Here is a 25451-nt window from a genome sequence, read left to right as displayed (position 1 = left end):
ACTAGCTATACTACTTTGTGACTTCTTTAATAGACTTCTCCACCATGTCTCAGGAAGCCCTTTGTTGGGAAAATTCATCTTGTAAGATCTCATCTGCCTTGGGACTCCACCTCATCAATATCCTCTGTCCCTCTGATTGAAGGTTGAACAATGAAACCAAAAATCTCCATTTAAGGAGGAAACACAGCTCAGAACATCTCATTTCTTACATGACTGCACTGCTTTGGTAATTCTCCACCATGCCTTACCCCCATCAGAAACCTTCCCTTTTTTCAGATCCTTCTGTGTGTTGTCTTCCCCCATTAGGGCATAGAGGTGGTACAGCGGATAGAATGCCTCAAGTCAGGAAGATTCATGAATTCAAATCTGGCCTCAGACACTTACTAGCTGGGTAACCCTGGGCAAGTCGTTTAATCCTGTTTACCTCAGTTCTTCATCTGTTTAAAAAAAAAACACACAACTAGAGAAGGAAATGACTAAGTACTCCAGTATCTTTGCCATGAAAATACCATATAGAGTCACAAAGAGTCAGACATGACTGAACAACAACTACCCCCTTAGATTATAAACTCCTTGGGGGCAGGGACTTGTCTTTTTTTTTTTCCCCCTCTAATCCCTAGTACTTAGCACTTTGTCTTAGTACTTAACAAAATGTTTATTGACTGACTGGAGATGTTCTCACTTATAAAGGTATCAGGGCTCTTTGAGGTCCCAGGAGATTGATTTAGGAGGGGAGACTGATTAACTTAGTTGAGCCACACCCTCGCACTATGTTACCACTATGTGTTTACCATGAATGTTAATTTTACATGTAAGGAAAATGTAATTCAGAAAGGGTTAAGTAATTTGTCCAAGGTTATACAGGTTAAAAGCATCTGAGGTAGGATCTGAACATCTATCTTCAATCAAGTCCCCTGGCTTTAAATCTACAATTCTTTCCATTATACCAAGCTGATTCACAACTGAACACAAATCAAGCTTAAAGGGGTTGCTGGTTCAGGAAGCAAAGATTCAGTACTAGATAAACCAGAAGGTCACATGTAGAAAGATACAATTTGTCCTGTTCACCTGCCTTGAGGGAAATAGAGAGTTTTCACCCCCAGCAGCCTGGTAAGGTGCCCATAACCTCCTGCCTTGCCTGCATTCCTTACAGCTGAATATTTTTTTCATTGCCATCACTGCCCATATTATAAACTTCTAATATAATCACAAAATCCATACAGAATCACAGATACTCCTCATAGCGGCAAATAAAGGAGATGGCAGACTTGGTTTTCTCATTCATCAAAAGACAACATGAAACATTTCATGGGACATTTGGCCATCTCAACCTACAGTGCTAAGCAAACAGACTGAAATGAAGATAACTATAATTTGTATAATAATATTATCCATTATGGAGCATGAAGGAGTAAAAATGTGGAGAAATGAGGCTTATACTTTCACTCATGGGAGTAGGTGAAAAGATCTCTCTCGATAGAAAATGATAGGATCGGGACACCTAGGTGGTGCAGTGGATAGAGCACCTGCCCTGGAGTGAGGAGGACCTAAGTTTGAATTTGGTCTCAGACCAGACACTTGACACTTACTAGCTGTGTGACCCTGGGCAAGTCACTTAACCCCAACTGCCTCGCAAAAAAAGAAAAAAAGAAGAAAAGAAAATGATAGGGTACCAGAATTAGTAGGGGAGGAAATCAGTCCATAATACAAATCATAATCTCCAATCCCTGCATTCCTCCCTCTTATCTAAATCCACAAGCCTTGCTTTGGCCTTACTTTCTTCTCATTACCACTTTGACCCTATAGTTAATTAATTCAACCATACAGGATCCTCCCTCTTTGACCTCTATCATTCAAATCTTGGCAATCCTCAACTCAGATCACTCCTACCATATCTTTTCTCCTCATAATTCTATACTAAATACCACTGGGGAAAGTCATGAAACTTGGCTAAATAAGTCTATTATAATTGTATATTCTCCAATCTCAGCTGGGCCTTAGTTGCTACCCAGCAATCCTTTCATTCTTCCTTGACTGTATATCACTCTCCTAAACCAACTGTTCCATATCTTACTCCTCAAGCCCCAATCCATCCCTCCCATAGCAGATAATCTCATATCTTATTCTGCTGAGAAAAATCAAAACTATTTAGGTAAATTCCCTTATCTACCCTATCTCACATCTCAAAATTCTCTATCTCTCCATCTGTTCTTTTCTCTTTTACTAAAGTCTTGAAGAAGAAAAGACCTTTGTCTTTTACCAAAGTCAAGCCCTACTAATAGATCACTCAATCTAATCCCTGCCCTCCATTTCTTTCTTCAATATATTTTTATTTCATTAAAAAAAAAATTTAACACAAAGAGTTCCAAATTCCATCCCTCCCAGTAGCCCCTTCCCAACCGCTTGAGAAAGCAAGTAATATATTGATTATACATGTGAAGTCATGCAAAATATATTTCCATATTAGCTATGTTGCTAAAAATAAATAAATAAAAAGCAATTAGCAAAGTGAAAAAAGAATGTTTCAATGTGAACTCAAGTGCTTATCAATTCTCACTTTGGATGTGGATACATTTTTCATCATCGGTCCTTTGGAATTGTCTTGGATTATTATATTAATCAGGGTAACTAAGTCTTTCACAATTTATCATCCTTACAATGACGTTATTACTGTGCACAGTGTTTTCCTGATTCTATTCATCTTATTTTGTATCAGTTCATATAAGTCTTCCCAGGTTTTTCTGGAATTATCCTGCTTGTCATTTCTTATAACATAATAGTACTCCATCACAATCATATACCACAATCTCAGCTGGGCCTTAGTTGCTACCCAATTCTTTGCCACTACAAAAAGAGCTGCTACAAACAGCTATACTTACAGACCCTTTCCCCTTTTCTTTGAGCTCTTTGGCATATAGACCTAGTAATAATATTATTGTGTATGCATATTTTTATAGCCCTTTGGGCATAGTTTTAAATTATTCTCAGGAATGATCAGACTAGTTCACAATTCTACCAACAATTCCTTAGTGTCTCTATTTTTTTTTTTTGGCTAGGCAATGGGGTTAAGTGACTTACCCAGTCACACAGTCAATGTTATGTGTCTGAGGTCACATTTGAACTCAGGTCCTCCTGACTCCAGGGCCGGTGCTCTATCCACTGCGCCACCTAGCTGCCCTTGTTTCTATTTTCTATATTCCCGGCATTTGTCCTTTTCTGTCATGTCAGCCAATCTGATAGATGTAAGGTGGTATCTGAGTTGTTTTAATTTGCATTTCTCTAATCAATAGTGATTTACAGCATTTTTATATTATAATTAATAGCTTTGATTTCTTCTGAAAACTGCTTGTTCAGAACCTTTGACTATTTATCAAATGGGGAATGGCTTGTATTTTTATAAATTTGGCTCAGTTTCCTATATATTTGAGAAATGAGGCTCTTATCTGATAAACTTACAGTAATTTTCCCCCCAGTTTCCTGTTTTCCTACTAATTTGACTGCATTTGGCACAAAAACTTTTTAATTTCATTCAATCAAAATTATCCATTTTACTTCCCATGATCCTCTCTATCTCTTATTTGATCATAAACTTTTCCCTTATCTATAAATCTGACAGGTACATTTTTCCATGCTCCCCTAATTCACTTATAATGATATCCTTTATGTCTATGCCCAGTCTATGCCCAGTTTCTCTGCCAAACAAACTGCTTTCCAGTTTTCTCAGCAGTTTTTATCAAATGGTGAGTTCTTACCCCAAAGGTTGGAACTTTGTTGCCCCCCTTTTCTTCCAGGATCTTGCCCTATACTCCTCCTCCTCCTCCTCCTCCTCATCATCATCGTATCACCATCATCCTCTCTTGTCTCTGTCTTCATCCTCTTGTTACTTCTCTGAAGCTCTAAACATTATTGACATCCAACTCTTTTGGTTAGTCTCTTCTTCCTTGGTATCAGTTCTCTCTCTCTCTCTTTTCTGTGTGACTGCCCCTTCTCTGTCTCCCTGGTCTCCACATACCTGCAAAAACAATCCTATTTAGAGAAGGCTATTTAGGGGACAGCATGACAGGGACAATATTATTGAGAAATTATTGTAGTAAAAAAAATTAAAATGCATTAATAAAACAAAAATAAAATAAAAATAATCTTCCTAAGGTAATCTGTCAATAAATATTTATTAAATTTCTATTATGTGCCAAGTACTGTGTTAAGTACTGGGGAAACAAAGAAAGGAAAAGGACAGTCCCTACCCTGAAGAAGTTTATAGGCTTATACGGAAGACAACACATTAAAAGAAACTGAAAAGGGGAGGCAGTGTAGGGAGGAGGGGGGAGGACAATGGAGGCCAGAGGAATACAGCCAGGTGGGAGGTTGGCCACCTTCTTAAATGGAGGATTTGGGAAGGGCTCTCTACTCTCCACATTTACCCTCTCCAGTCAGAAGGAGGGAGGAGCCTCAGGGGTAAGGATTACTGAGGAGGTGTCAGTTTCAGAGTTGATGTGATATACAGGTTTCAACATGTCAATCCTCCACTCAAAGACTTTCAATAGCTCCTTGCTAACTCAAGAATAAAATACAAACCCTTCAGTCTGTTATTTAAGGCCCTCTACAAATCTGACTTGACTCTACATATCCAGCCTCATTCTATATATTCTTTCCCTTCATAAATTCTACATTTCAGACAAAAAAGGCTACTAACTCTTCCCAGAAGTTGATGTTCCACATCTACTCTATGCATCTGTATAGGCCATCCCTCTTACCTAAAAGGCTCTTTCTGCTCTTCTGCGCCTTCAGTATACTTACCTTCAATTGAAGTTCAGCTCAGATCCCTTGAAGCATTCCCTAATCTCCACCCCAACCCTAGTTATGTGTTATTTTCCTCCAGAAATTATCTGCTTGTCTATGAACATATATACTGTCTCCCTCCAATGCTATATAAATTCCTCATGGGCTTTTGTGTTGTTAAAAGTCATTGAAGAAGTTTTAGAAAAGCTTTTAGTGATCCAAACAACTTTCTCCCTCAAAAACTGATATTTTTTAAACCAGCGTTATTCTAGTAATGCTATGTGGCTTTAAACCAGGGAACGCTATTATTGCAAGTAAATCAAAGGTCACAGAAAAGGAACATAGTATGGAGAAATATTAATTGCTCATGGAAAGGTAGAGCCAGTGTAATAAAAAAAATGACAGTACTATTTGCACTGATTCAGAGTCCTACCAATCAAATTTCCAAAGAATTACTTTAAAGAGCTAGAAAAAATAATAATGAAGTTCACCTAGAGAAACAAAATGTCAAAAATATATCAAGGAAATATTTTTTAAGAGGAAAGGAAAGGGGTCTAACAGCATCAGATTCCAAACTATACTTCACAGCAATACACCAACGATTCAGTACCAGTTAAAAAACAGAGAAGTCAATCACTGGAATGGATTAGGTATACAATATACAGAAACAAACAAATATAGTAGCTTAGTGTTCAATGGCAGTATTTGACAAAAACTGCTGGGAAATCTCGAAAAGTAGTTGGGCAAAAATTAGGTAACAAACAACATTTAATATCATTTAAGATAAACTCCAAATAGACATATGACTAAGACATAAAAGGTGACACCATAAGCCAATCAGAAGGGCAAGGAAGAAATTACCTTTTAGATAACTGGACAGAAAAAGAGGTTATGACTAAACAAAAGACAGGAAAATTAAAGAAGATAAAAATGAAGAATTGAGATTATTTAAAATTTTTTAAGTTTTTAGAGAAATACATCTAATATAGTTAAAATTAGAAGAGCAACAGAAGGGAAAAAAATCTTTGCAACAAGTTTCTTTGATCCAAGAGACTTAATGAACCAATTCGTTTGGGGGGGGGGATACAATTAGGGTTAAGTGACTTGCCCAGGGTGACACCGCTAATAAGTTTCTGAGGCCTAATTTGAATTCAGGTCCTTCTGACTCGAGAGCCAGTGCTCTATCTACTGTGCCACCTAGCTGCCCCAAACTAATTCAAATTTATAAACATAAAAGCCATTCCCCAAGCGATAAAGTCAAAGAATCTGAACAGTTTTCAAAAAAAGAAATGCGAACTATCAATAGTCATATGAAAAAACGCTCTAAATCACTAATAATGAAAGAAATGCACATTAAAGCACTCTGAAGTTCTGCCTCACCCCTATTAGACTGACAATGATGATAAAAGAAAATAACAGAAGTTGGAGGAGTTATGGGTCAACAGACATACTAGTGCACTAGTTTACTAGCTGTGACTTACTGGTCCAGCTTTTCTGGAAAGCACACTGGAACTACACCCAAAAGTTCCTAAACTAAGTATACCCAGCTATATTACCATTAGGCCTACACACCAAACAGATTAAAGATGGAAAGGACCTATCTATACAAAAATATTCAGTGCAACTTTTTTCATAATAGCCCAAACCCTCTTATTAGAGAATGTAAAGGAATATTATTGTGTTATCAGAAATGACAAAAAGGATAGTTTCAGAGAAAACTAGGAAGACCTCTATGAGCAGATGCATAGTAAACCAAGCAGAACTAGAACAACTTATACAATGACAACATTATAAGAGAAAAAAGAATTGTGAAAAACTTTAGAATTCTGATCAATGCCATGATAAACCAAGAATCCAGAGGACTAAAGATGGAACATGCCACCTACTTCCTGCTAGACAACTGATGAATTTAAAATGAAGACTAAAACATATATTTTTAGATACAGCCAATGTAATTTGCTTTGCTGGATTATGCATATACGTTATGAGAGTCTTCTTTTTCTTCCTTCTTTTTCTTCTTCCTTTCTTCCTTCTTTTCTCTTGGTATCTGAGTAGAAAAGAGATTTTAAAAATATTTATAAAAATAATAAAATATTTTTAAAATCATGGTGGATATAAATGGACAATAACATATTACTAATCACATATTGTGACTATTATTAAACATACAATAGCACATTATTATTACTTTCCAGCAAGTAGTTGTAGAAAGGATATTATCAAGAGCATGTACAACAAGAAGTGGTACACTGGCCTTATAACAAGAATGAAGAGCACAGATAGATAGCTTGCAAGCTCCACTATTATCTCTGAGATTTTAAAAGGACCAGTGTGAATGGCTAGCATGCCACAAATACTCAATGGAGGACATAGATAATCCATGACAATTTGTTTTGCCATTCCTTAATGGATTGGCTTCTACTTTGTTTCTAATTCTCTACTACCACAAAAAGTACTGCTTTGAATATGTTGATATCTATGAGGCCTTTCTTTCTGTGACTGACTTCCTTGGAGGACATATGAGCAATGAAATCTCTGTGTCAAAGCCAAGGTATGGAGACCTTATCAGTTTAATATGATTCCCAACTGTATTCTAGAAAGGATGGAACAATTTGCAGTTTCACCAGCAGTGTATTCCTGTACCTCTCTTTTCACAACATTAACAATTAATTCACAACTTTTGTCATCTTTTCTAATTTGTTGGAAAGTAAAGTGAAATCTGAGTTCTTTAATGCACATGTCTGTTATTAATTATTTGGACACAGGAAGGACAGAAGAGCAAACAGCCTCCTTCAGCGAATCTGCCTTTCATGTGGTTGTTAATAGTTTACAATTCTTTTGAGAACTGTTATTTGACCATTTATCCATTGCAAAAAGGACTTTTGTTATTACCTATTTACATTTTTCCCTCTATATTTTGGGGCATCAGACTTTTAACAAAGATACTAAATGCAAGTTTGTTTCTTGCACATATTGGTCAATATTATAATAGCATTTATGTAGTATACTTTAACATTCACAAAGTGCTTTACATGTATTATTTTATTCACACAACCCTGTGAAGCAAGTGCTATCATTATCCCCTGGATTCAGGAAGACCTTAAATCAAATTCAGCCTTAGACATTTCCTAGCTGTGACCTTGGTCAAGTCATTTAACCCTTCTCAGCCTCAATTTCCTCATCTGTAAAATGGTGAATACTAATAGTACTTACCTTACAGGTCTATATGAGGATCAAATGTGATAATATATGTAAAGCACAGACCCAACAAATGGTTTTCATGAGGCTTTTATGACAAGCTAAAAAGCCTTCTGGTAAGGTGGTAAACTAGCTGTAGGGAGTAAACAAGAGAATTTAGCAGGTGGCAGGAGGGAACAGCAGATTTCTGAAAACTGTCAACGATTTTCATCTCACTTGGAGATTTAAAGACAATTGCTTCTTCTCCTCACAGCAGAGGCTGAGTTTTATGCTGCAAGACAAAGGATTAAATTTTAGATACATTAGACAGAAAAAGATCTGGCTTTGGGCTCAGAAGCACTGGATTCAAATTTAGACTCTTGATTTATTACCTATGTGACACTGCATAAGTAACTTACCTTCTCTGTACTATCTTTTCTCCATTTGTAAAATGAGGGGGTTGAACTAGGTTATCTGTAAGGACTCTTCTAGCTCTAAATTTATGGTGTTATATGATCCTCAGATTTCTGAAAAGTTTAATTATGCTGGTTGTGTGTACAGCCCATATAAGCACCAAGGTAACCTCATCCTAAGGTATGACTCATCTCACTGATAAGTCAGGTCCCCAGAGCTTAGCTAGCTACATCTCAAAGTTCTAGGGGTAATCCAGTGGGGTCAAGGATTCTGTAATGCCATTGGCTTAAGCCCTTATCCATGTGCTTCCCCCTCAAGTTTATCAGTTGAGAATCATTATTGTCAGTCAGGAAGACATATTTACCAAGGTGGTACAATAAGAACAGTTGATACAATTCCCTCCCTTCCCCGAAAATGTCTGTGACACACTCTCCCCACAAATATATTTAGAGTGCAGGGAACAGAGGGCTCAGATTTAAAAGAATACATGTGGCAAAGGGTAATTCATAGCTTCTTCTTCCTTAAAGTCCCTTTCTCCCATTCATAGGATACTTAAGTTATTTAAGAAATTTTCCTTAGAGATGTCTCTTTGGTGGGTTCCTTGCAGAAACATGTCCAGTCTGTCCTTTGCTTTTAATGATACACAGCCCTTAGAGCACTGGCCTTGGAGTCAGGAGGACCTGAGTTCAAATCTGGTCTCAAACACTTGACACTTACTAGCTGTGTGACCCTGGGCAAGTCACTTAACCCTGATTGCCTCAAAAAAAAAAATGATCCACAGCCCATGGATCGCCATGTAGGACACTGAGGAGAAGATGAAAAGTCCAACATCCTCTGGACTCTTTAAAGCTGGAAGGTTCTTTTCTGGTCAACAAGAGACATAGTCAAAGTGAAGACTGTCTTCCTCTTCCTTCTCCTCCTCCTCCTTCTCCTTCTCCATCCGTCCCTACCTCAGGCATTTCCTTCTCAACAATGTGCTAAAAAACAACAACAACAACAACAACAAAAACTGCTGGCTTCAATTTCTGGAAAGCTTCCAAACTAAACTAACATGATGCTTTCTTTATATAGGACTCAGAGGATGTAACACAATTCTGCAGCCAGCTAGAACAGACCTTGTCTACACTATGTCATTTCATTAAATGACTTTCAAAGACCTCAGAATCAGGATTTCCTCCTTGATTTGAAGATCAAATAAGATGTTAAAAATATTTTGTAAACCTTAAAGGCTTTGATTGAAATGTGTTCTTAGTATCAGGCTAAAATGCAATGAGTAGTTTTAAGTGCACTATTACAAATGGCCAGTCACAGATGTGAACAAGGCCTGGATATGTATTTCAAATAAGTATCTTAAGATGTCTCTTTGGATTGGTCATACCCTTTGTGGCTGGAATATACCAACGAGCTAGTTTAGAATCAAAGATTAGATGATTTAACAACGTAGTGGTGGAAGCCTCCAACTAAACCCTAAGAAGGAATTTCTTGGGGGGCTAGGAGAGGGAGACAAGGATTGTACAAAACACTGACTGGTCTTAGCCTTTATCTGTGTTCTCCCTCTCCCATCCCCCCACCAGAGGACAATCTTGTGAACTTTGAAGTGTTTAGATTTTTTCATCAAGAGTCCTTGTAGTATCCCTAGGACAGCAGCAGGCAGCAGCAATTGCATTGGGAGGTAAAGACAAACTGAACTCAATGAAGAAAGGCAGATTCAAGGCTCTACAAAGTTTCTGCACAGAAAAGGTATACCATACATAAGGAGGACATCTTGAGCACACAAACAGAAGTACTTGTAGGAGCTGTGAGTTAGCCCTTTACCATATGTTACTCTAAGCTTGAAATCTCTTACCTCTATATTCTGTAATTACAGATGGAAAAGTGTGTCACAATCTTGGAGCATGGTGGTGGTTGAGGGGAAAGTTATACCAACTATTCCACTGTATTAATACCTTTCTCTAAAAGCTAATTAAATCTTGCTGACTAATTGATGATCCTAGTGGGGAGGAGGGGCAGTGCACTATACAATATTCTCCTTTAGAAGGATATGTATATGATGGGGATTAAATTGTCATTTTGCTATTATTGTCATGTACTAAACTACTGTTCAAGGTCCTATGAAAACATATTGACTAGAGCAGCTCTAAATATTGAATTCAAATCAAAACTCTGATATGTGAATATTTGATGTCATTTTTGCCCAAATGGTTGAAACAGGGTCTGTAAGTTAAACATATAAAAATTAAATAGCACTGTTTCTCCAAAGCTGCAGTGAGGGACAAAGCAGAAAGCTGAACAACAAAGGACTTGTGTTCTTCCTAGCCATTAGCACTCTTACTTGTGATTTAGGCCAGGTCCATCCTGGGAAGTTTCACTGGAACAAGTACGTGAGTCAAACTGTAAGGCATATATCCGAAGGCAGGATCAGGAAGAATACAGGGTCAGCTGTAGCATCTTTCCTCAGGAGCTAAAGACATTCCAAGATTATAAATGTATCTATATGGTTTATATTTTTTTCATTTTTTAAGAAAAATGTCTTTGAAAATATTCATGAGATAAAGTCCAGCTTCTAATGACTACACAAACTCATGAAGACTGTATTTTCAAAACATCTTAAGTCATTGTGCAGTGTTTCTTTTAGCCCATCTCTGTTGTCTGAGGAAGTTCTAGAACTAGCACTTCTAGTTCAAATTAGATGTTGCAACAAAGTGAGTCACTGGACAATCAACAAAAGGTCTACTTTGCCCTAACACAGCAAAGATATGCAACAAGGATACAATGAACTTAGATTCTCTCTGGACTTGGTTCCCCTCATCTCCATGTGGAAACCCACCATCTGATCATCAGGGCAGGATATGGTAAAGAGCACAGTGATTTACAGGCTGGGACTTTTATACCTGTTGGTCACCAGAAAGCTGTTTTAGGGAAGCCAGGAGGGCCAAGCAAGTCCCAAGAACAGCTTTCTTTCCTTTTATGGAAAGCTGATCTCTTTCAAAGGAAGAAGAGGCCTAGGCATACCTTATATTGTGGGGAAGAGGAGGAAAACATTTTGATAGTCAAAATAAATTATTTTCTGAGCATTTAGGATTATTGGATAATTTTAAATCTATAATTTGACATTTTAATAAAATTAAAATTTATGTATTCCCAATATGAATAACTATCATTATGACCTACTAAATGCTGGATGCAACTTTTCCAGAAATTTTCCAAACTGCTGTATAAAATACACACCATAGAAATAAAGCATTTTAAATCTCAATAAGAGAAACAGTACTTGTGTACAAAGTACAGAGTGTGTCCATGCAGATATAAAGCTACTATAAATGAAGATAAAATTAAACAGCATTAAGAAAGCTGAAGAATAATGATGTCAACAAGGATTCTTAAGTCACTTTGGTGGGGAGGTCAGACAGGTCAGAATATAAATCAGATGGTGGGACTGTTTAACAAAGTGCAAATGAACTTTGATGAGCAGCAGACAACAAGTAATCATCTGTAAAGGGTAGGACAGGCTATTAAGTTGACATAAGTTAGAGTATCTATGAAATAGTTGTCCACATGGAGTTTATGGTCCACTAGAAGAATATGACATATGTACAGATAATCATAATAAAAAAGTACATTAAAGAGGCACAAGTGCCATACTGGCATGGTAGGTACTATTAACAGAATTTAGGGAAAGTGAAATGTCTTATTATTAATAGAAAGTTTCATGGCTGAAGTGAAATCTGAGTTTTGATCTTAAAAGCAAGGTATAAATTAAACAGGTAAAAGAAGGAGCAGAGGGAACAACATACACAAAATCATAAAAGTGGGAAAGCCTAGGTGCAGAGGACAAAAGTATTATAGTTTGGCTTGACATAACTTTAAGCATATTTGTGAGGGGAACAGTACATGAAGGGAAATGTAGAGTGGCATCAAATTGTAGCATTAAATTACAAGTCAAAGGAGTTGGAATTGTGCTCAATCTTATACTGTAGGGAGCCACTAAAGATTGATTTTTTTTAATAGAGAAGTGTTATGCCCACATTTATGGTTAATAGGGGTATGGTGGCTTATGTGAAGATCCCATTGGCTTGCCTGGTTAATGTAACCTCTCCAAGTGGAAGACACTAAGAAGCCTGCTTCTAAGAAAGTTATGAGAGAAATAAGTGTAAAAGACTGTCTTGGAGAAGCTGTGGACCATGTTTTTGACATTCCATAACTGCTTCTAATCGGCTAACTACAAGGTGAAGGGAGACTCATTGATTTCAGAAGCACTCAGAAAGGCCTATCAGCATCTGCCATGGCCTGTTTTGCCTCATTCTCCCTTGGGGTATTCCAGTAACTCTTATTCCCTCTGAAGCTATGTGGCCCTAACAAACCAGTCTTTTTTTTTTGTACCTTATCTTTTTTTTGTTCTTTTCCTTTCCAGGTGAAAAGAATGGAATCTCCAACTTTGGGAATTTCAAAAGTTTGGGAAAACAAACCATAGGAATCCAGGAATGGGAGTTCAGGACAGGTATCACAGCAAACTCAGTGCTCATGCATAAAGGAGCAAAGAAAGACCCGTCAGTAGGACTTTCTGGCCAGTGAAAGCTGAAACAAGGACTCTTCTGGAAGAGATAACACATGTAGACATAAACTTGGTGGAAATGATGGTATGTAGGGATAAGCTAAATGGAGCCCACTCCCTCAAAGACCAAGGTGGTGTTAATCAGCTCAGAGAGGGGTTTGATCCTTGACTCGTTCAAGGCCTCTTGCATACCCCTGATCCCGTGTTTCGGGAAAATATGGGAACTCAAAATGACAGATTAAGTTGGCTTCAGGGAAACAGTAGTGTAGTGGAGAAAATGTATGCCCCTGAGCTGTTAAAAATACAGGGACAGGTGCTATGGGTGATATGGAGGGGTGATACAAGAATGTCTGTACTTTGTTCTTATTGGTGTTGGGCGTTGGGAGGGTGGGAAGAGGAGAAACACAAAGTGGTGAATAGAACATGGCCAAAAGAGGCTTGAGGCAATGGGACCAATGGCCTTATTCTTCAGCTAAAGAGCCACTTCAACCCCTCAAAATTATTCCCTGGAGCCCAAAGGGACAAATATAACAGTTTGGCTCTAGGAGAGACTTATGTACTACATTTGCATAAGAAGAAATATTCTGACAGCAATATAAAGAATGGATTGAAGGGGAAAGAAAATAAAAGTGAGAAGACCTTCAAGATCTCAAGTCACTTTCAGGGAGGTGCCAGTTTGCAAGGTTGCATGGAAGATAAGAGGATTTCAGACGTAAAGAGATTTTTAAAAAGGGAGTACATGGAGGATAAGGTGGGGTCATTTGCTTAAAGACAGAGAGGCAGGTAAGATTAGGGTTTTGAGGAGAGAAGAAAAGTTTTGGAAAGAGGTACTGTGGGGCATTCAAAAGGGAACTAATAAGAGATGAATAAAAGGAACACCAGGCCACAATAAGACCCTTAGTGAGGCTATGTAGTATGCATAAACTGATCAATCAACAAGCATTTATTTAGCACTTACTGGGTACTTGGCACTGCCCTAGATACTGGTGATTCAAATGAAACAATAAAGCAATCCCTATTCTCAGGGAATTTATGGAATGTGTAGTGAAGTTGCAATTTTCACAAAATTAACAGGTCTCTTTGTGGTGGCAAAGAACTGGAAATTCCAGGGAAGTCCATCAATTGGGGAATGACAGAACAAGTTGTGGTATATTGTGATGGAATATTATTATGCTATAAGAAACGATGAGTTCGATAATCTTAGAAAAACATGGATAGATTTGCACAAAATAATGAAGAGCAAAACGAGCAGAACCAAGAGAATGTTGCATACATTAACAGCAATATTGTTTTAAGAACAACTTTGAGTGACTAGTCATTTTGACTATTATAAATATCCAAATTAGCTACAAAGAACTTATGAAGGAAGATGCTATACGTATCCAGAGAAATAACTGATAAATAGAAGTATGTATAGGAGGATTTTGCATATATATATACATATATATCATATATACACATACACATATTTATGTTTATCTCTGGGGAGACATAGGGAAAAAATGAAAAAAGAAATTTACATAACTATTATATATTTAAAAGGAATAACAAGCTGTACATAATAAGAACTTCAGTTTCATGTGCTACTCTACTATGTTACAGAACTGCTTATTTTATTTCTCAACTTCAGGATAAAATAAATAAGCAAGTAAAATTGTGTACATCTGTCACAGTTTGACAATAATTTAGATGAAAAATATGACTACATTATAGAAAAAATAATTTTACTTTTGTTCAAGGTATATGATAGGGTCCTGGTATGAATAATGCACACACAATAGATTTGATTACTCTAACTTAGGATTCAGGATTGGAAAAGCAGGTATGGTGTCCAGTTAACCGAGTGAAAAAGTCTAGGTAATCAGTGATAGTGTTGTTCCATAGGAAGTACAAGACTACAACAGGAAGCAAATGAAGACAGAAGAGGACTAGGAAAATAGGAAGGGGTCAAGGGATTGAAGTTCTTTAGTATCACTTTCATTAATGCAATAAGGATAACAAATGATCTATTAAACCAGACATTTCATAGAGCAAATACATTTTGAATAATCTATTAAGTGTTCCACTAAGTTCATTTAGGAAATATAACCCAATTTGACTGACATTTCTAGGTGTCATTGATTGATGCAGTAGAGACAACTACCTGGAGTTCTCTGGTTTTAGTAGGGGCTAAAATTTAAACCCTGAACACTCTGGAACTATGTCACTGGCTCTAAATGTGATATTGGGAAATTTTTAAAGGAGAGATGAATAACAAAATAAATCATTTTTAATACTTAAAAGCAAGAGTACAAACTAATCTTTCAATTAAAGTAATAAATTCTGGTTAAGAGACAAGAGGAGAAAGCATACAATTCCATCTATTAATGAGGGTTGTTTTGTAGTAATTAAACCGGGTAAGGTTAAAATTGGTCTTAGTATTCACATTCTAAGTGATATGGAACACCAATCTCATGTAGTGCATGCTTTTAAAGTGCTTTCACATATATTAATTCTTAAGACCGTATCTTAAATAAGAAACTACTGCTTCAGCTCTAACCAAAAAGGGAAAAAAAATGGAGGGAGGAAGAAAGAATACATTGAAACACAAAGCTACACTACACAAAATAAATAAATGTTTGCCACACACCTTCATTTATAAAACAACTATGTAAAGGACAAAACCAAAAACAAAACAAAACAAAAAACCTGTGCATGATGGGTAAATTTTTTTTTTGAGGAATAAATATGTTTCTCCAGAGGAAATTGCTCAAGAGCATTCCTCCTTACATAACAATTGCCCCAGTAATACTGCTCAGGTCAGTGTGTGTTTGGATTTATCTATTGCCTAAATGCCAGCCACGTAAAGGTATGCTGTCAAGTGTAGCATTTCTATGTTCTTTGTTTTAGCATTTAAAAGTGACTTTTGAAAAGTACTTTGCAGAATTCAGTTTGTTAGTTTTGGGTCTTCTGGTCAGACTAAATCTCTTTTGTTTCTTTTCAGATACTAGTGCTAATGATATGGTTTCAACAAAAATATCATTATATGGAATGTACACTCCTCCCCATTCTCTTCTCCCCAGTGTATTTTGCACAGCAAAAGAAAGTTTAACTGATTTTTTTCTGGTTAATCTAACTGAAAAATCTGAATTTCATTCATAGCTTCTCCAGGGACCAGATCACAAGAAAAGTGTTAAGAAAGATAGCTTTCAAAGAGAAAGACCCCAGATAACAAAGCCTGATTCTTTACAGTTTTGTTGAGGTTCCTTTGTTCTTGTTTCCCAAAAAAATTATTTTCAATTTAAAAACTTTAATTTCTACTTTAGGCATGCTAATAGAGAGTAATCAAATCTATTGTGTGTGCATTATTCATACCAGGACCCTATCATATACCCTGAACAAAAGTAAAATTATTTTTCTATAATGCAGGCATATTTTTCATCTAAATTATTGTCAAACTGTGACAGATGCTACACAATTTTGAGGTTTGTAGAGCTCACCATTTACTACCTATGTGACTTCGAGAAATTTATTTCCCTTCTCCAGTCATGATTTCCTCATTTGTAAAATGAAGGGTAGAGATTAGATAACCTTTCCAACTATAAAACACCGGACCCAAAGTTCTCTAGCACTTGCTATGCAATATCTGCCTCTGCTTCCTCATCTGTAAAATGGAATAATAATACCACATATCTCCTGGAATGTTAGGAGGATCAAATGAAATGTAATTTATAAAGCTTTTTTCACAGTGTATTTTGCACAGAGTAGGTGTTTAATGGCAGCTAGGTGGCAAAGTGGATAAAGCTCTGGGCCTGGAATCAAGATGACCTGAGTTCAAATAAGGCTTCACGGACACTAGCTGTGTGACCCTGAGTGAGTCCCTTAACCCTATTTACCTCAGTTTCCTCATCTATAAAATGAGCTGGAGAAGGAAATGGCAAACCACAACAGTATCTTTGCCATGAAAACCTCAAAAAGGGGTCAAGAAGAGTCAAACAGGACTGAAAAATGACTAAACAACATATTTAAAAATGCTTTCCAACCCTTTTCCTTCCCTTCCTCTAAGATCTAATAAATTCATTGGCCCAAAAGGCTGAGTATTGATTAAGCAGAATTACCTTCCCTCCCCCACCTTAATTTGATTTTTTTAACCCTGGCTTTAAAAAAGGGGGGGGGCAATTTCTGATTCTTAGCATGATCCTTAGATTTGGCTGTTTAAGAAAGTAAGAGTTCAGTTCTGGTCCTGTATGAGTTTTACTCCTACTTCAGTCACTGTCCTAACTGGTGGTTGTGAACATTTATTGCCATGTCTCTTCAAGACCAGTGGAAAACACAATAGCCAGCAGGCAGGTAGTGTGGTATGTGGACTTTGTTCCAGCTTGGTTCCTGGAGAGGCTATACATTCCTGCCTTAAGTAAGGTCTTAAGCTTGGGGGTGGGGAGGGAGGGTTGGAGGGAAGAAAAGAAAGGACAGGTTAAGGTCCCACAGAAAATTTTAAGAATACCAAAATCCAACACCATCTGTGGGTTTTTTACCATCTTTTTTTTTCCTTCTTTCAATTCACGAAACCACTACTATAGTGATTCAAAAGGGGAAGAAGTCCAAATTACTTCTTACATAGAGCATGTCTTATTTTGATCTTATATCAAACATCCATAAGAGGCATATGGTTTTAATGAACAGAGCCCAAGCCTTGAAGTTCAGGAAGACCTGGGTTCTAGTTCTGCCTCTGGTACACACTTAGCCTTGAAACCCTGTCACTTAACATCGAAGTGCCCAAAACAATTCTAAAATTATAAATCGCAGAAAAAGTACTAATCTGCATTAGTAAAAGAAGTTGCTTACCCCCGAGCTGATAAAATCACAGGTCCCTAAAAAAAAATTCTAACACCTATATTGTTCTACTGTCAAAGGCTTTAAGGTACCCAGACTTCAATTCTTTACACACTATTCTCTTTTCAAAAGTGATCTTTGTGTTACTTGAATTCAAGTGTCTAGAGTGAATAATTTTTCCAAAATGAGAAACGTCTACCTTTTTTATAGTTTTAAAATGGTAAATTCTTTTCCCAAACTTATTTCTTTAGTACTTCATCCCCATTTATAAGCAAGCAAAAATGCCCTTCAAGAAGAGCTTCTAATGAAAATACTGATAACCCATACCAAGCTTCTAGAATATTAGAAAGAAGTCATGGCCCACTGACAGATAAAAATGCATACCAAAGACTGTAGTTGGTGGCTTTCTCAAAACTAGTAAAAATTCTATTTAATCCTTTCAGAAGGCTGAAAGAATAGGTTTCCCAGATTATACAGGTGAAACTGAGCTGCCCTTTTCATAGCACAGAACAATCAAGATAATACTAGGTACTTCTTACAGACTTAAGGTCTGAAGACAGTGAAACTGGTAAATGAGCTTTGTTTTTAAAGATATGGCGCGACCTAAACCGCTAACAAAACACCAGAAATTATTTTTAAAATTGCTCCCTTTTTAGAGATCCCATCCTTCATTATTCTTCAATAAGCTGAGGGGCAGCAGTAGCTGACAGGTGAGGCGTCTGGAAGTACTACTGAAGCAATTTACAGATAGTAGTTAAGCTAAGTGTTAAGTACTAAGTGCTTAGAATCAGTATTTACTAAGTATTTAAGTATTAAGGCTACTTAGTAGGGCTTCACGTTCTGGGACCAGGCCTCCTCCTGCTGCTTTACATAAGGCGAGGCTAGGCAGTGGTGGCCTGGGCTGCCCAGGGCCGGTTTCTCTGGCTGGATCCACGCGTCCTAGCAGGGAATCACCCGGATTCTTTGACGCTGGAGACTCTACATCTGAGCCTGCATCAACACAAACAGCTGGCAAATGAGGATCGTGACTGAAGTAAGGAGAAGAGAGGTAAGAGGAGAGGGGAGAGGGAATACCCATTTCATATTTAAGTTTCCAGCAAACTTTAAACTACCCTCTTGACTACTAGGAAGCAAAAGGCTTTTGGGCGCTGTTTTAACTAAAATGTAGAGTTTTAAATGAAACACACTGGGGCCCGTTTGTCCCCATGCAGAGTGTCTATCGCCAGCCCTTTCTCGGGCTTTCCCTCCGCGGGCCTCTTCATGGCACTATCTCTCTCCTGGCTTCCTCCCCCGCACGGGGGGGGGGGGCGGGATGCTCTGGCTCAGCCACTTGCTATTCATCAACCGGTTCACACCGGCCGCCGCCGCCGCGTCGTGACGTCCCGGAGGTGGTAGGGGCGCGGGGCGGACCTCTCTCCCCCGCAACCCCAACCTTAACTCCCCCCGCCCTTTCCCCGCAACCTCGTCTTCTCTGATCCCTTGTCCTGGGGCTGCGATTGGTGGCCCGGGGTTCGCACGTCGCGCGGTGTACATAAGGGCGGGCTTGTGACGCAAGGGCGACTCAGCACGCGTATTGGTTGCCGCGGGTGCGGGTCTTGCTCGGCGACGCGCTCTCTCCGGAGCTGCTCACTGTATGGTAGAGTCCCAGTGCCCCCGCTGCCGCCGCCACTGCTGCCGCCACCGCTGCCGTCGCCTCCATCGCCGCCGCCGCCGCCCCCGCCCCGCGACGACCACCGCCGCTCCCTGCGCTGCAGCCGCCGCCACCACCGCCTGCTGCGCCGCCTCCGCCTCGGGACCGGCTGTATGATTAGGCCACAATCTTCAATGAGTAAACATATTCCTGTGAGTGTCCGCTGCGCGTCCCGGGGCCAAGCCAAGGCGCTCGGTGTCGCCGCCGCCGCCGCCACCTTTGTTTCGTTTCTCCCGCCGCGGGCTGACCGGCTCCGAGAGCCCTGCGGGTCCGGGCGGCCGCCATGTGGCCGAACGGGCGGGCGAGATGGGGATGTGGGAGAGAGGCGTAGCTGGCCGGTCATGCCGGGCTTCGGCCCGCCACGTCTGCTCTGCCCCGGGCGCTTCCGCTACCGACAGGCGGCGGTTGGCAGCGGGGGAGACCGGTTTACGCTCCCCACTCCCCCTCGCCGACCACCCGGGGCCCGAAGTGGTTGGGGGCCGAGGGGAGGGTCGTGTGCCTGGGTCCGGTCGGGGGGTGATGGCCGGCGGTGGCGGGTGGGTCGGGCCGCTCGGCACAAAAGCCACTTTGTGACCGCCGCCTCCGCCCTTGTCCCCGGGGGCCGGCGCGCCCCGGCCGTCGGGGAGCCCCCTGCGGACCGTAGAGCTGTTTCCCGGGTCCCTCTTTGTTCCGGAGAGAAAGAAAGCGGCCCGACCGGCCCCACCGCCCCCGGCCGTGTGAATGATCCTCGGACGCCCGAGGCTTCTGGAGGCGGTGGGTGTCAGGCCCACGGGAGGGTGGTGTTCCCTCCTCTCTGGAGACCTGCGGGGTGGGGAGGGGTGAGGCGCACATGTCACCCCCGGCCCCGAATTAAAGAGGGCATTGAGAGGGAGGGAGGGCTGGCGGCCGGGCGCCGGGGACACCCGTTGAGCTGGCGGGAGGCGGGTAACGGTTTCCCCTGGGCCCGCCGCCTTCCCTCCCCTCCCCCCGAGCTCCAGGGGCTGGCGCTCCAGGCGCCGGCCCGGCCAGGGAATGGAGCCCGGCCAGGTAGCCGCCCGGGCTGGGCCGGACCCGGCCGCCTGAGACAAAATGGCTTCAGCTCCTCTTGGAAAGGGCGATTCAAACCCGTGATTGCAGCGGACAGTCTCAGCTTGATGGCTGGAGCTTTCTGAGATCTGGGGGTGATCCTGGAGTGCCGGGAACCCGCCGAGAGATCCCCTCTACCCCTCCTCCCCGACCCTGCAGCGGGGGCCGGAATCCCTGGTCCTGCCTCCCGGGTGGACCTCAGCGAGCGATCGAGGAGGCCCCAGTCGCCCCCTCCTGCTCTGCTCCCTTGCCTGTCTCCACCTTGTAATTTGAGTTGTTCCGGATTTAACACCACTCCTCGGCTGCTGGATAATGGGAACAAGTCGAGTCTTGTCTTTTCTCTGTGGGAGTTGGTCAGGAGAAGTCCACAATTTGAGAACCCTGGAAAAGTGCCACCACGGACCTCTGTGACACGTGAAGCCAGGAACCCCCATAGGCTTGAGTCATTCCGTGATCTCCCATGTTTTATTGCCCTTTGGAAGAGGCCTAGATTTAAGGGCATTTTTAATCGGGAATTATTTTAAATTGTTCCCTAAAGCCCTTGTGGCTGTTGTCATTTGTAATTCAACCCTTTAACAGTGTTTCTGGTCAAAACTTTGTGTCTTTTGGTGGTAATGACTACCATTCTAAAATTACCTTTAGACTGTAACTGTAAATGAAAATATCATTTGGATTCAGTGGTCTAAACTTTCAGAATTGGTGCCTGTCCTCCTCTCCTCAGTACTGTATACATATGGTTGGGGCAGTGGTGTTCACATGGTTTTTCCCCCTTTGCCCAGCTATAGTTAACTATTGGATAGCTGGAGTTACCCAAAAGTTATTTTGGAGAAGGAAATGGTGACATCAAAAATAGGGTAAAATCGGAATGTAAAGGCTAGTAAGGACATTTTGAGGCTCAGACTGCCATTCCCGCTGCTAGCACAGATGATTTTTGAGTTCTAGTAAAAAAAAATGATTTGTATAATGGAATAGTACAGTAAGTGTTTTCTCTCTAGATGTTGGTTGAGAGACAGTTGTGTCCTGCATATACTAATATAACACAGGTACCAATGAATCTCTATAAAATGCCCCCCCCATTTTGTTTGGCCACTTCTATAGTAGCTAGGAAAAACAAATGGCTAGCTTGACCAGTTGGACCAGTCTTATCATGACCAGTGCTGACATTCCTGTTTACACAAAACCATTGTGGGACCAGGAGCATTCCCTGTTTATCTGGAAAACGTGTAGATTTGGAATAGATTGTCTCATAGGATAAGCTGGTGACTTTACTCCCACAGTTGCCAAGATTCGACTTGCATCTGAATTGTGTAGAGGGAATTGACAGTTTTCTCAGCTTGTTTTGTGTTTTCTCATTCTTATAAAGATGTATGCAGCATTTTCACTACTCACATTAAGATACTGCTAGAATTAATTGTTCCCCTTTTTACAAAGGAGGAAGCAGGCTTAAGGAAGTGACTTGAGGTGAATGTCGGGACTCGGTCCAGTTCTTTTCCTAGGACACTCCACTGTCTCCTTCCCTGTCCTTTAGCCATTACTTCTGTATCAGTCCTTAAGGCTCTTTCTTCATGTCTATCCCTTCCTTCATCCCCTACCCCCCAACCACAAGATGGCTCCACTGAGAAGAGTTAAGTAGGTGGTTATTCCTATATTTCTGAATCTTTCCTTGCCTGAGCAAAATCCCTCTGGCAAAAAAAGTAATAATTCAATATGTAGTTTATTGTAACAGTGTTATTAATGAAGTAACAGCTCCATCTTATTCCGTATGTTAAGTCCTGATCATAAACTTTCAGGGAGCAAAGCTAGTTTTTAAAATATTAAGAAGAAATCAGTGGTAATTTCAGACTGGTAGTCATTCAAGACTTCATTTTCATCCTTTTTTGTTAAGACTTTTTTTTCTAGTATAAGTATTGTTCTCACACCTACAAGTCTTGGGATGAAGATAAATTAGTTTGGTGTGTTTTTTAAAAATATACATATTGACAGCACTTTACAGGGCCCTCTGACATAGATTGTGTCACTGACAGGTTGTGGCCATGTCTAGGCTAGTAATAAATTCTGTTCAGACATTACTTATCTGAACTTTGACTTCCCTGGTCTTGTCAGGCCATATTTTTTAAATGACCTGCCGGTACTTGTAACAACCTCTCAACTCTTAACTTTATCAAATTTTAAAATTGCAAACCATTACAATTATCATCTTTATGAGTCTTCAGCAAATTAAATTGTGCTTTTTTTTCCTATATATTTTTCTCAAAATTCCCTGGAATATTTGCCTTTGCAGTTAATTTGCAGGATTTGGATATGGTTTACTCTCAAGTTTTAGTTTGTTTCAAAAATGTAGTTTGCACTATGGTATCTCATCTAAAGTTAAAATATCTCATGCAAGAAGCTTGTCTTGATTAACCTAGAATTACCCCCATATAATCCTAATCTATTAAATTTGTACACATTTCAGTGTGAAATTTTTTTTCTTGAAGTAGCTATCCAGTTGTTTTGACCTTGTCCTTTTAAAGTATTAGGGGGGAAAAGAGTATAGAGAAAACTTCTCATACTCTCACAATACAGAAGATCTATTTACAATAAGGTTTTTTCTAGATTTTTAGTATTTTGTGTGTCATATGGTGTGAAGTTTTTCTACTTCACGTACTCAGTCAATTTTTGATGAAAGAAGACCAAAACTTGATTTAAATTTAGCTCTCTTTGAAAAGAGACCAGTTTAATAAAAATGAACTAGCCTTTTCCAAGTTGGTAGCATATTTTTATTCCTTGTGTGTGTGTGTGTATATGTATATATTTGTACATATATATGTTTTCTGAAATTGCCATGATCCTCACAGTATTCTACATTTAAATCTACAAACAGCATTTCAAGTTTACCTAGTTTTTGTAAATTCTACATTTTATGCTTTAATTCAGAGGTCTTGGTATTAAGCTTGCAGCAAATTTCATACTATTATGTATTTCCATTTGAATTTCAATATGATTTTTTGTGATTTCTACTTAAATTTTTCTTTTATTCCAATTTTGTTATAGAATTAGCAGTCTAGACAGATTTGCAGAGGCCAAGCTAGTCTTATATCCAGTTCTCCACCCCCCTCTTTAAAACATGTCAGTTAAGTGACTTGCCAAAAATCACAGTGCTCAGAGGCAGAATTTAAAATGTTTAAAATTTCTTTTGCCGGAGCTTGAGATGAAGAACAAGATTGGACAGGAAACAATTCTCTCTTTTTAACAATGATTCTTTATCCCTATGTTATCCTACTTTACCTCAAACACAGGCTCTTAACATTTTACTGAATTTTATTTGGTGTCACCACAAATCTGGTTAGGGCATCAGTAAAGTCCGGTTAGAAGGCTGTGTTTCAGTCTGTGCTACTGAGTTACTTGGCATGCATTATTAATTTTTAGTACAGTAAGTACATTGAGGCAGCCTGGTGTAATAGGACACCTCAGCTGGCAGCAGGCAGACCTGAATTCTGGTCTTGACTCTTCTCCTGTGCTCCTTTTTGGCCTTTAGTAAGCCTCAAACTCCCTGAACCTCTATTTCTTTATCTCTAAAATGGGGATACTTGAAGAAAAGTGGATATTTTTTTATAAGCTTTAAAAAGCCAGTTTTTAACCTGGTATCTATGCCCTTTAAAAAAATATGTTTTGATTACTTTAAATATAATTTATTTTCTTTGACTTTATGTGTTTTATACATTTAAAAATATTCTTAAGTCTATAGGCTTTTATCAGACTGTCAAAACAGTCTAACACAAAATCCCTGCTTTAACATGAAGAGGCCAAAAGTTAATATCTCTGAAGGATGAAGTTGTGTCACTTGATGCAGCACATTTCTTTTTAATTCAAAAGGCAAAGAAAAGAGATTTTGTTTCAAAGCAAAATTATAATACTTTGTGTCAGTTGACATACCAGATTCTTCTAGCTAGTGTTATATCAGTCATTGCTATCCTGTAAACATTGAAAGGGAGAAATATGTCTTTAAATTTTCACCTCACAAAAGCTTAGAATTTGCTTGGTTTTATAGTTTGGTCACTAGAAGTTGGCATACATTGCATTTTTTTTCCACTTAAGCAAAAGTGATGCTTTTACTTCTAATGATATTGTTAAAACTTAGGAATTGTTCTTTTTGATAAAATATTAGAAATTATTCCTTCAGGCTAGGGACCTTTTCAAAGTTACGTTTGGCATGTTACTATTCCTAACTAAGGAAGATTCTTTTAGTTAGTAGCTTAAGCAACTTTCACCAATGGATGTAGAAATACTACATATTATTATCAAACTTTTTCTTAACTGTTTCTATGAGGAATGTCATGGAGGCAGGGGTGCTTGGGGTGGGATACATTGAAAAAGTAGCCAATACAAAAGCAAAAATAAATTAAATGTATTTTGTAGTAAAAGTGAAAAAGATTGATTTAATAGTCCTTTATGCTGTAAAGTTTGATTTTTTTTCCCCTATACTACTCTGTTCTTTTTCCAACTGTAGTAACTAAAGTTTTCTCTTTTCCCTCCTACAGCAGTTCTGTGGTGTTCTTGGTCACACATTTATGGAGTTTCTGAAGGGCAGTGGAGACTATTGCCAGGCACAGCACGACCTCTATGCAGACAAGTGAACTGTAGAAATTCATTACTACTCCACCAAGAAGCCCCCTTAAGAGCGGTTAACCTGGACACAAAGTGTTGAATTGAAATTGGCAGAGCATTTTACAAGAGTTCTGACCTGGATGGGGTAAATCTCAGTGCACTGCCTTTCTTTTGCCTCAGTATTACTGGATTGAAGAATTGCTGCTTCTTGTTAGGAGGTTCATTTCATTTCCCATTGCTCTCAACTTCATACTTAAAGCACTGAGAATTTCAAGTGGAGTATAGTGAAGGAGACTTCAGTTTCTTTACATCACTTCTGTATTCAAATTTTTAAACCCTTTCATAACCTTATTGAGTGTTTTTTAACTAAATTGA

General features: G+C 39.3%; 1 protein-coding gene and 1 long non-coding RNA gene across 2 annotated transcripts in view; one reads left to right on the top strand and one right to left on the bottom strand.

The window, feature by feature from the left end:
* LOC110217907 (uncharacterized) overlaps positions 1 to 6823 on the bottom strand; it is a 38020-nt gene extending 31197 nt beyond the window's left edge. Inside the window, exons 1-2 of the long non-coding RNA XR_002327171.2 lie at positions 6666 to 6823; positions 3753 to 4012 (exon numbers count right to left, since the gene is read on the bottom strand). This is a non-coding gene — a long non-coding RNA (uncharacterized LOC110217907). The remainder of the gene's footprint in view (positions 1 to 3752; positions 4013 to 6665) is intronic.
* A 12419-nt stretch (positions 6824 to 19242) lies between these two features.
* LOC110217937 (uncharacterized) lies at positions 19243 to 25437 on the top strand. Its single transcript, XM_078155301.1, has 2 exons — positions 19243 to 19576; positions 25010 to 25437. The coding sequence occupies exons 1-2, from the start codon at positions 19538 to 19540 to the stop codon at positions 25103 to 25105; spliced, it is 135 nt and encodes a 44-aa protein (XP_078011427.1). The 5' UTR covers positions 19243 to 19537; the 3' UTR covers positions 25106 to 25437.
* The last annotated feature ends 14 nt before the right edge of the window (positions 25438 to 25451 follow it).

The sequence above is a fragment of the Phascolarctos cinereus genome, unplaced genomic scaffold (assembly GCF_003287225.1).
Source record: "Phascolarctos cinereus isolate Bilbo 61053 unplaced genomic scaffold, phaCin_HiC Scaffold_5;HRSCAF=322, whole genome shotgun sequence".
NCBI lineage: Eukaryota > Metazoa > Chordata > Mammalia > Diprotodontia > Phascolarctidae > Phascolarctos > Phascolarctos cinereus.
The sequence above is the reverse complement of the archived record's forward strand: the minus strand, read 5'-3'. Positions and strand labels throughout refer to the sequence as shown.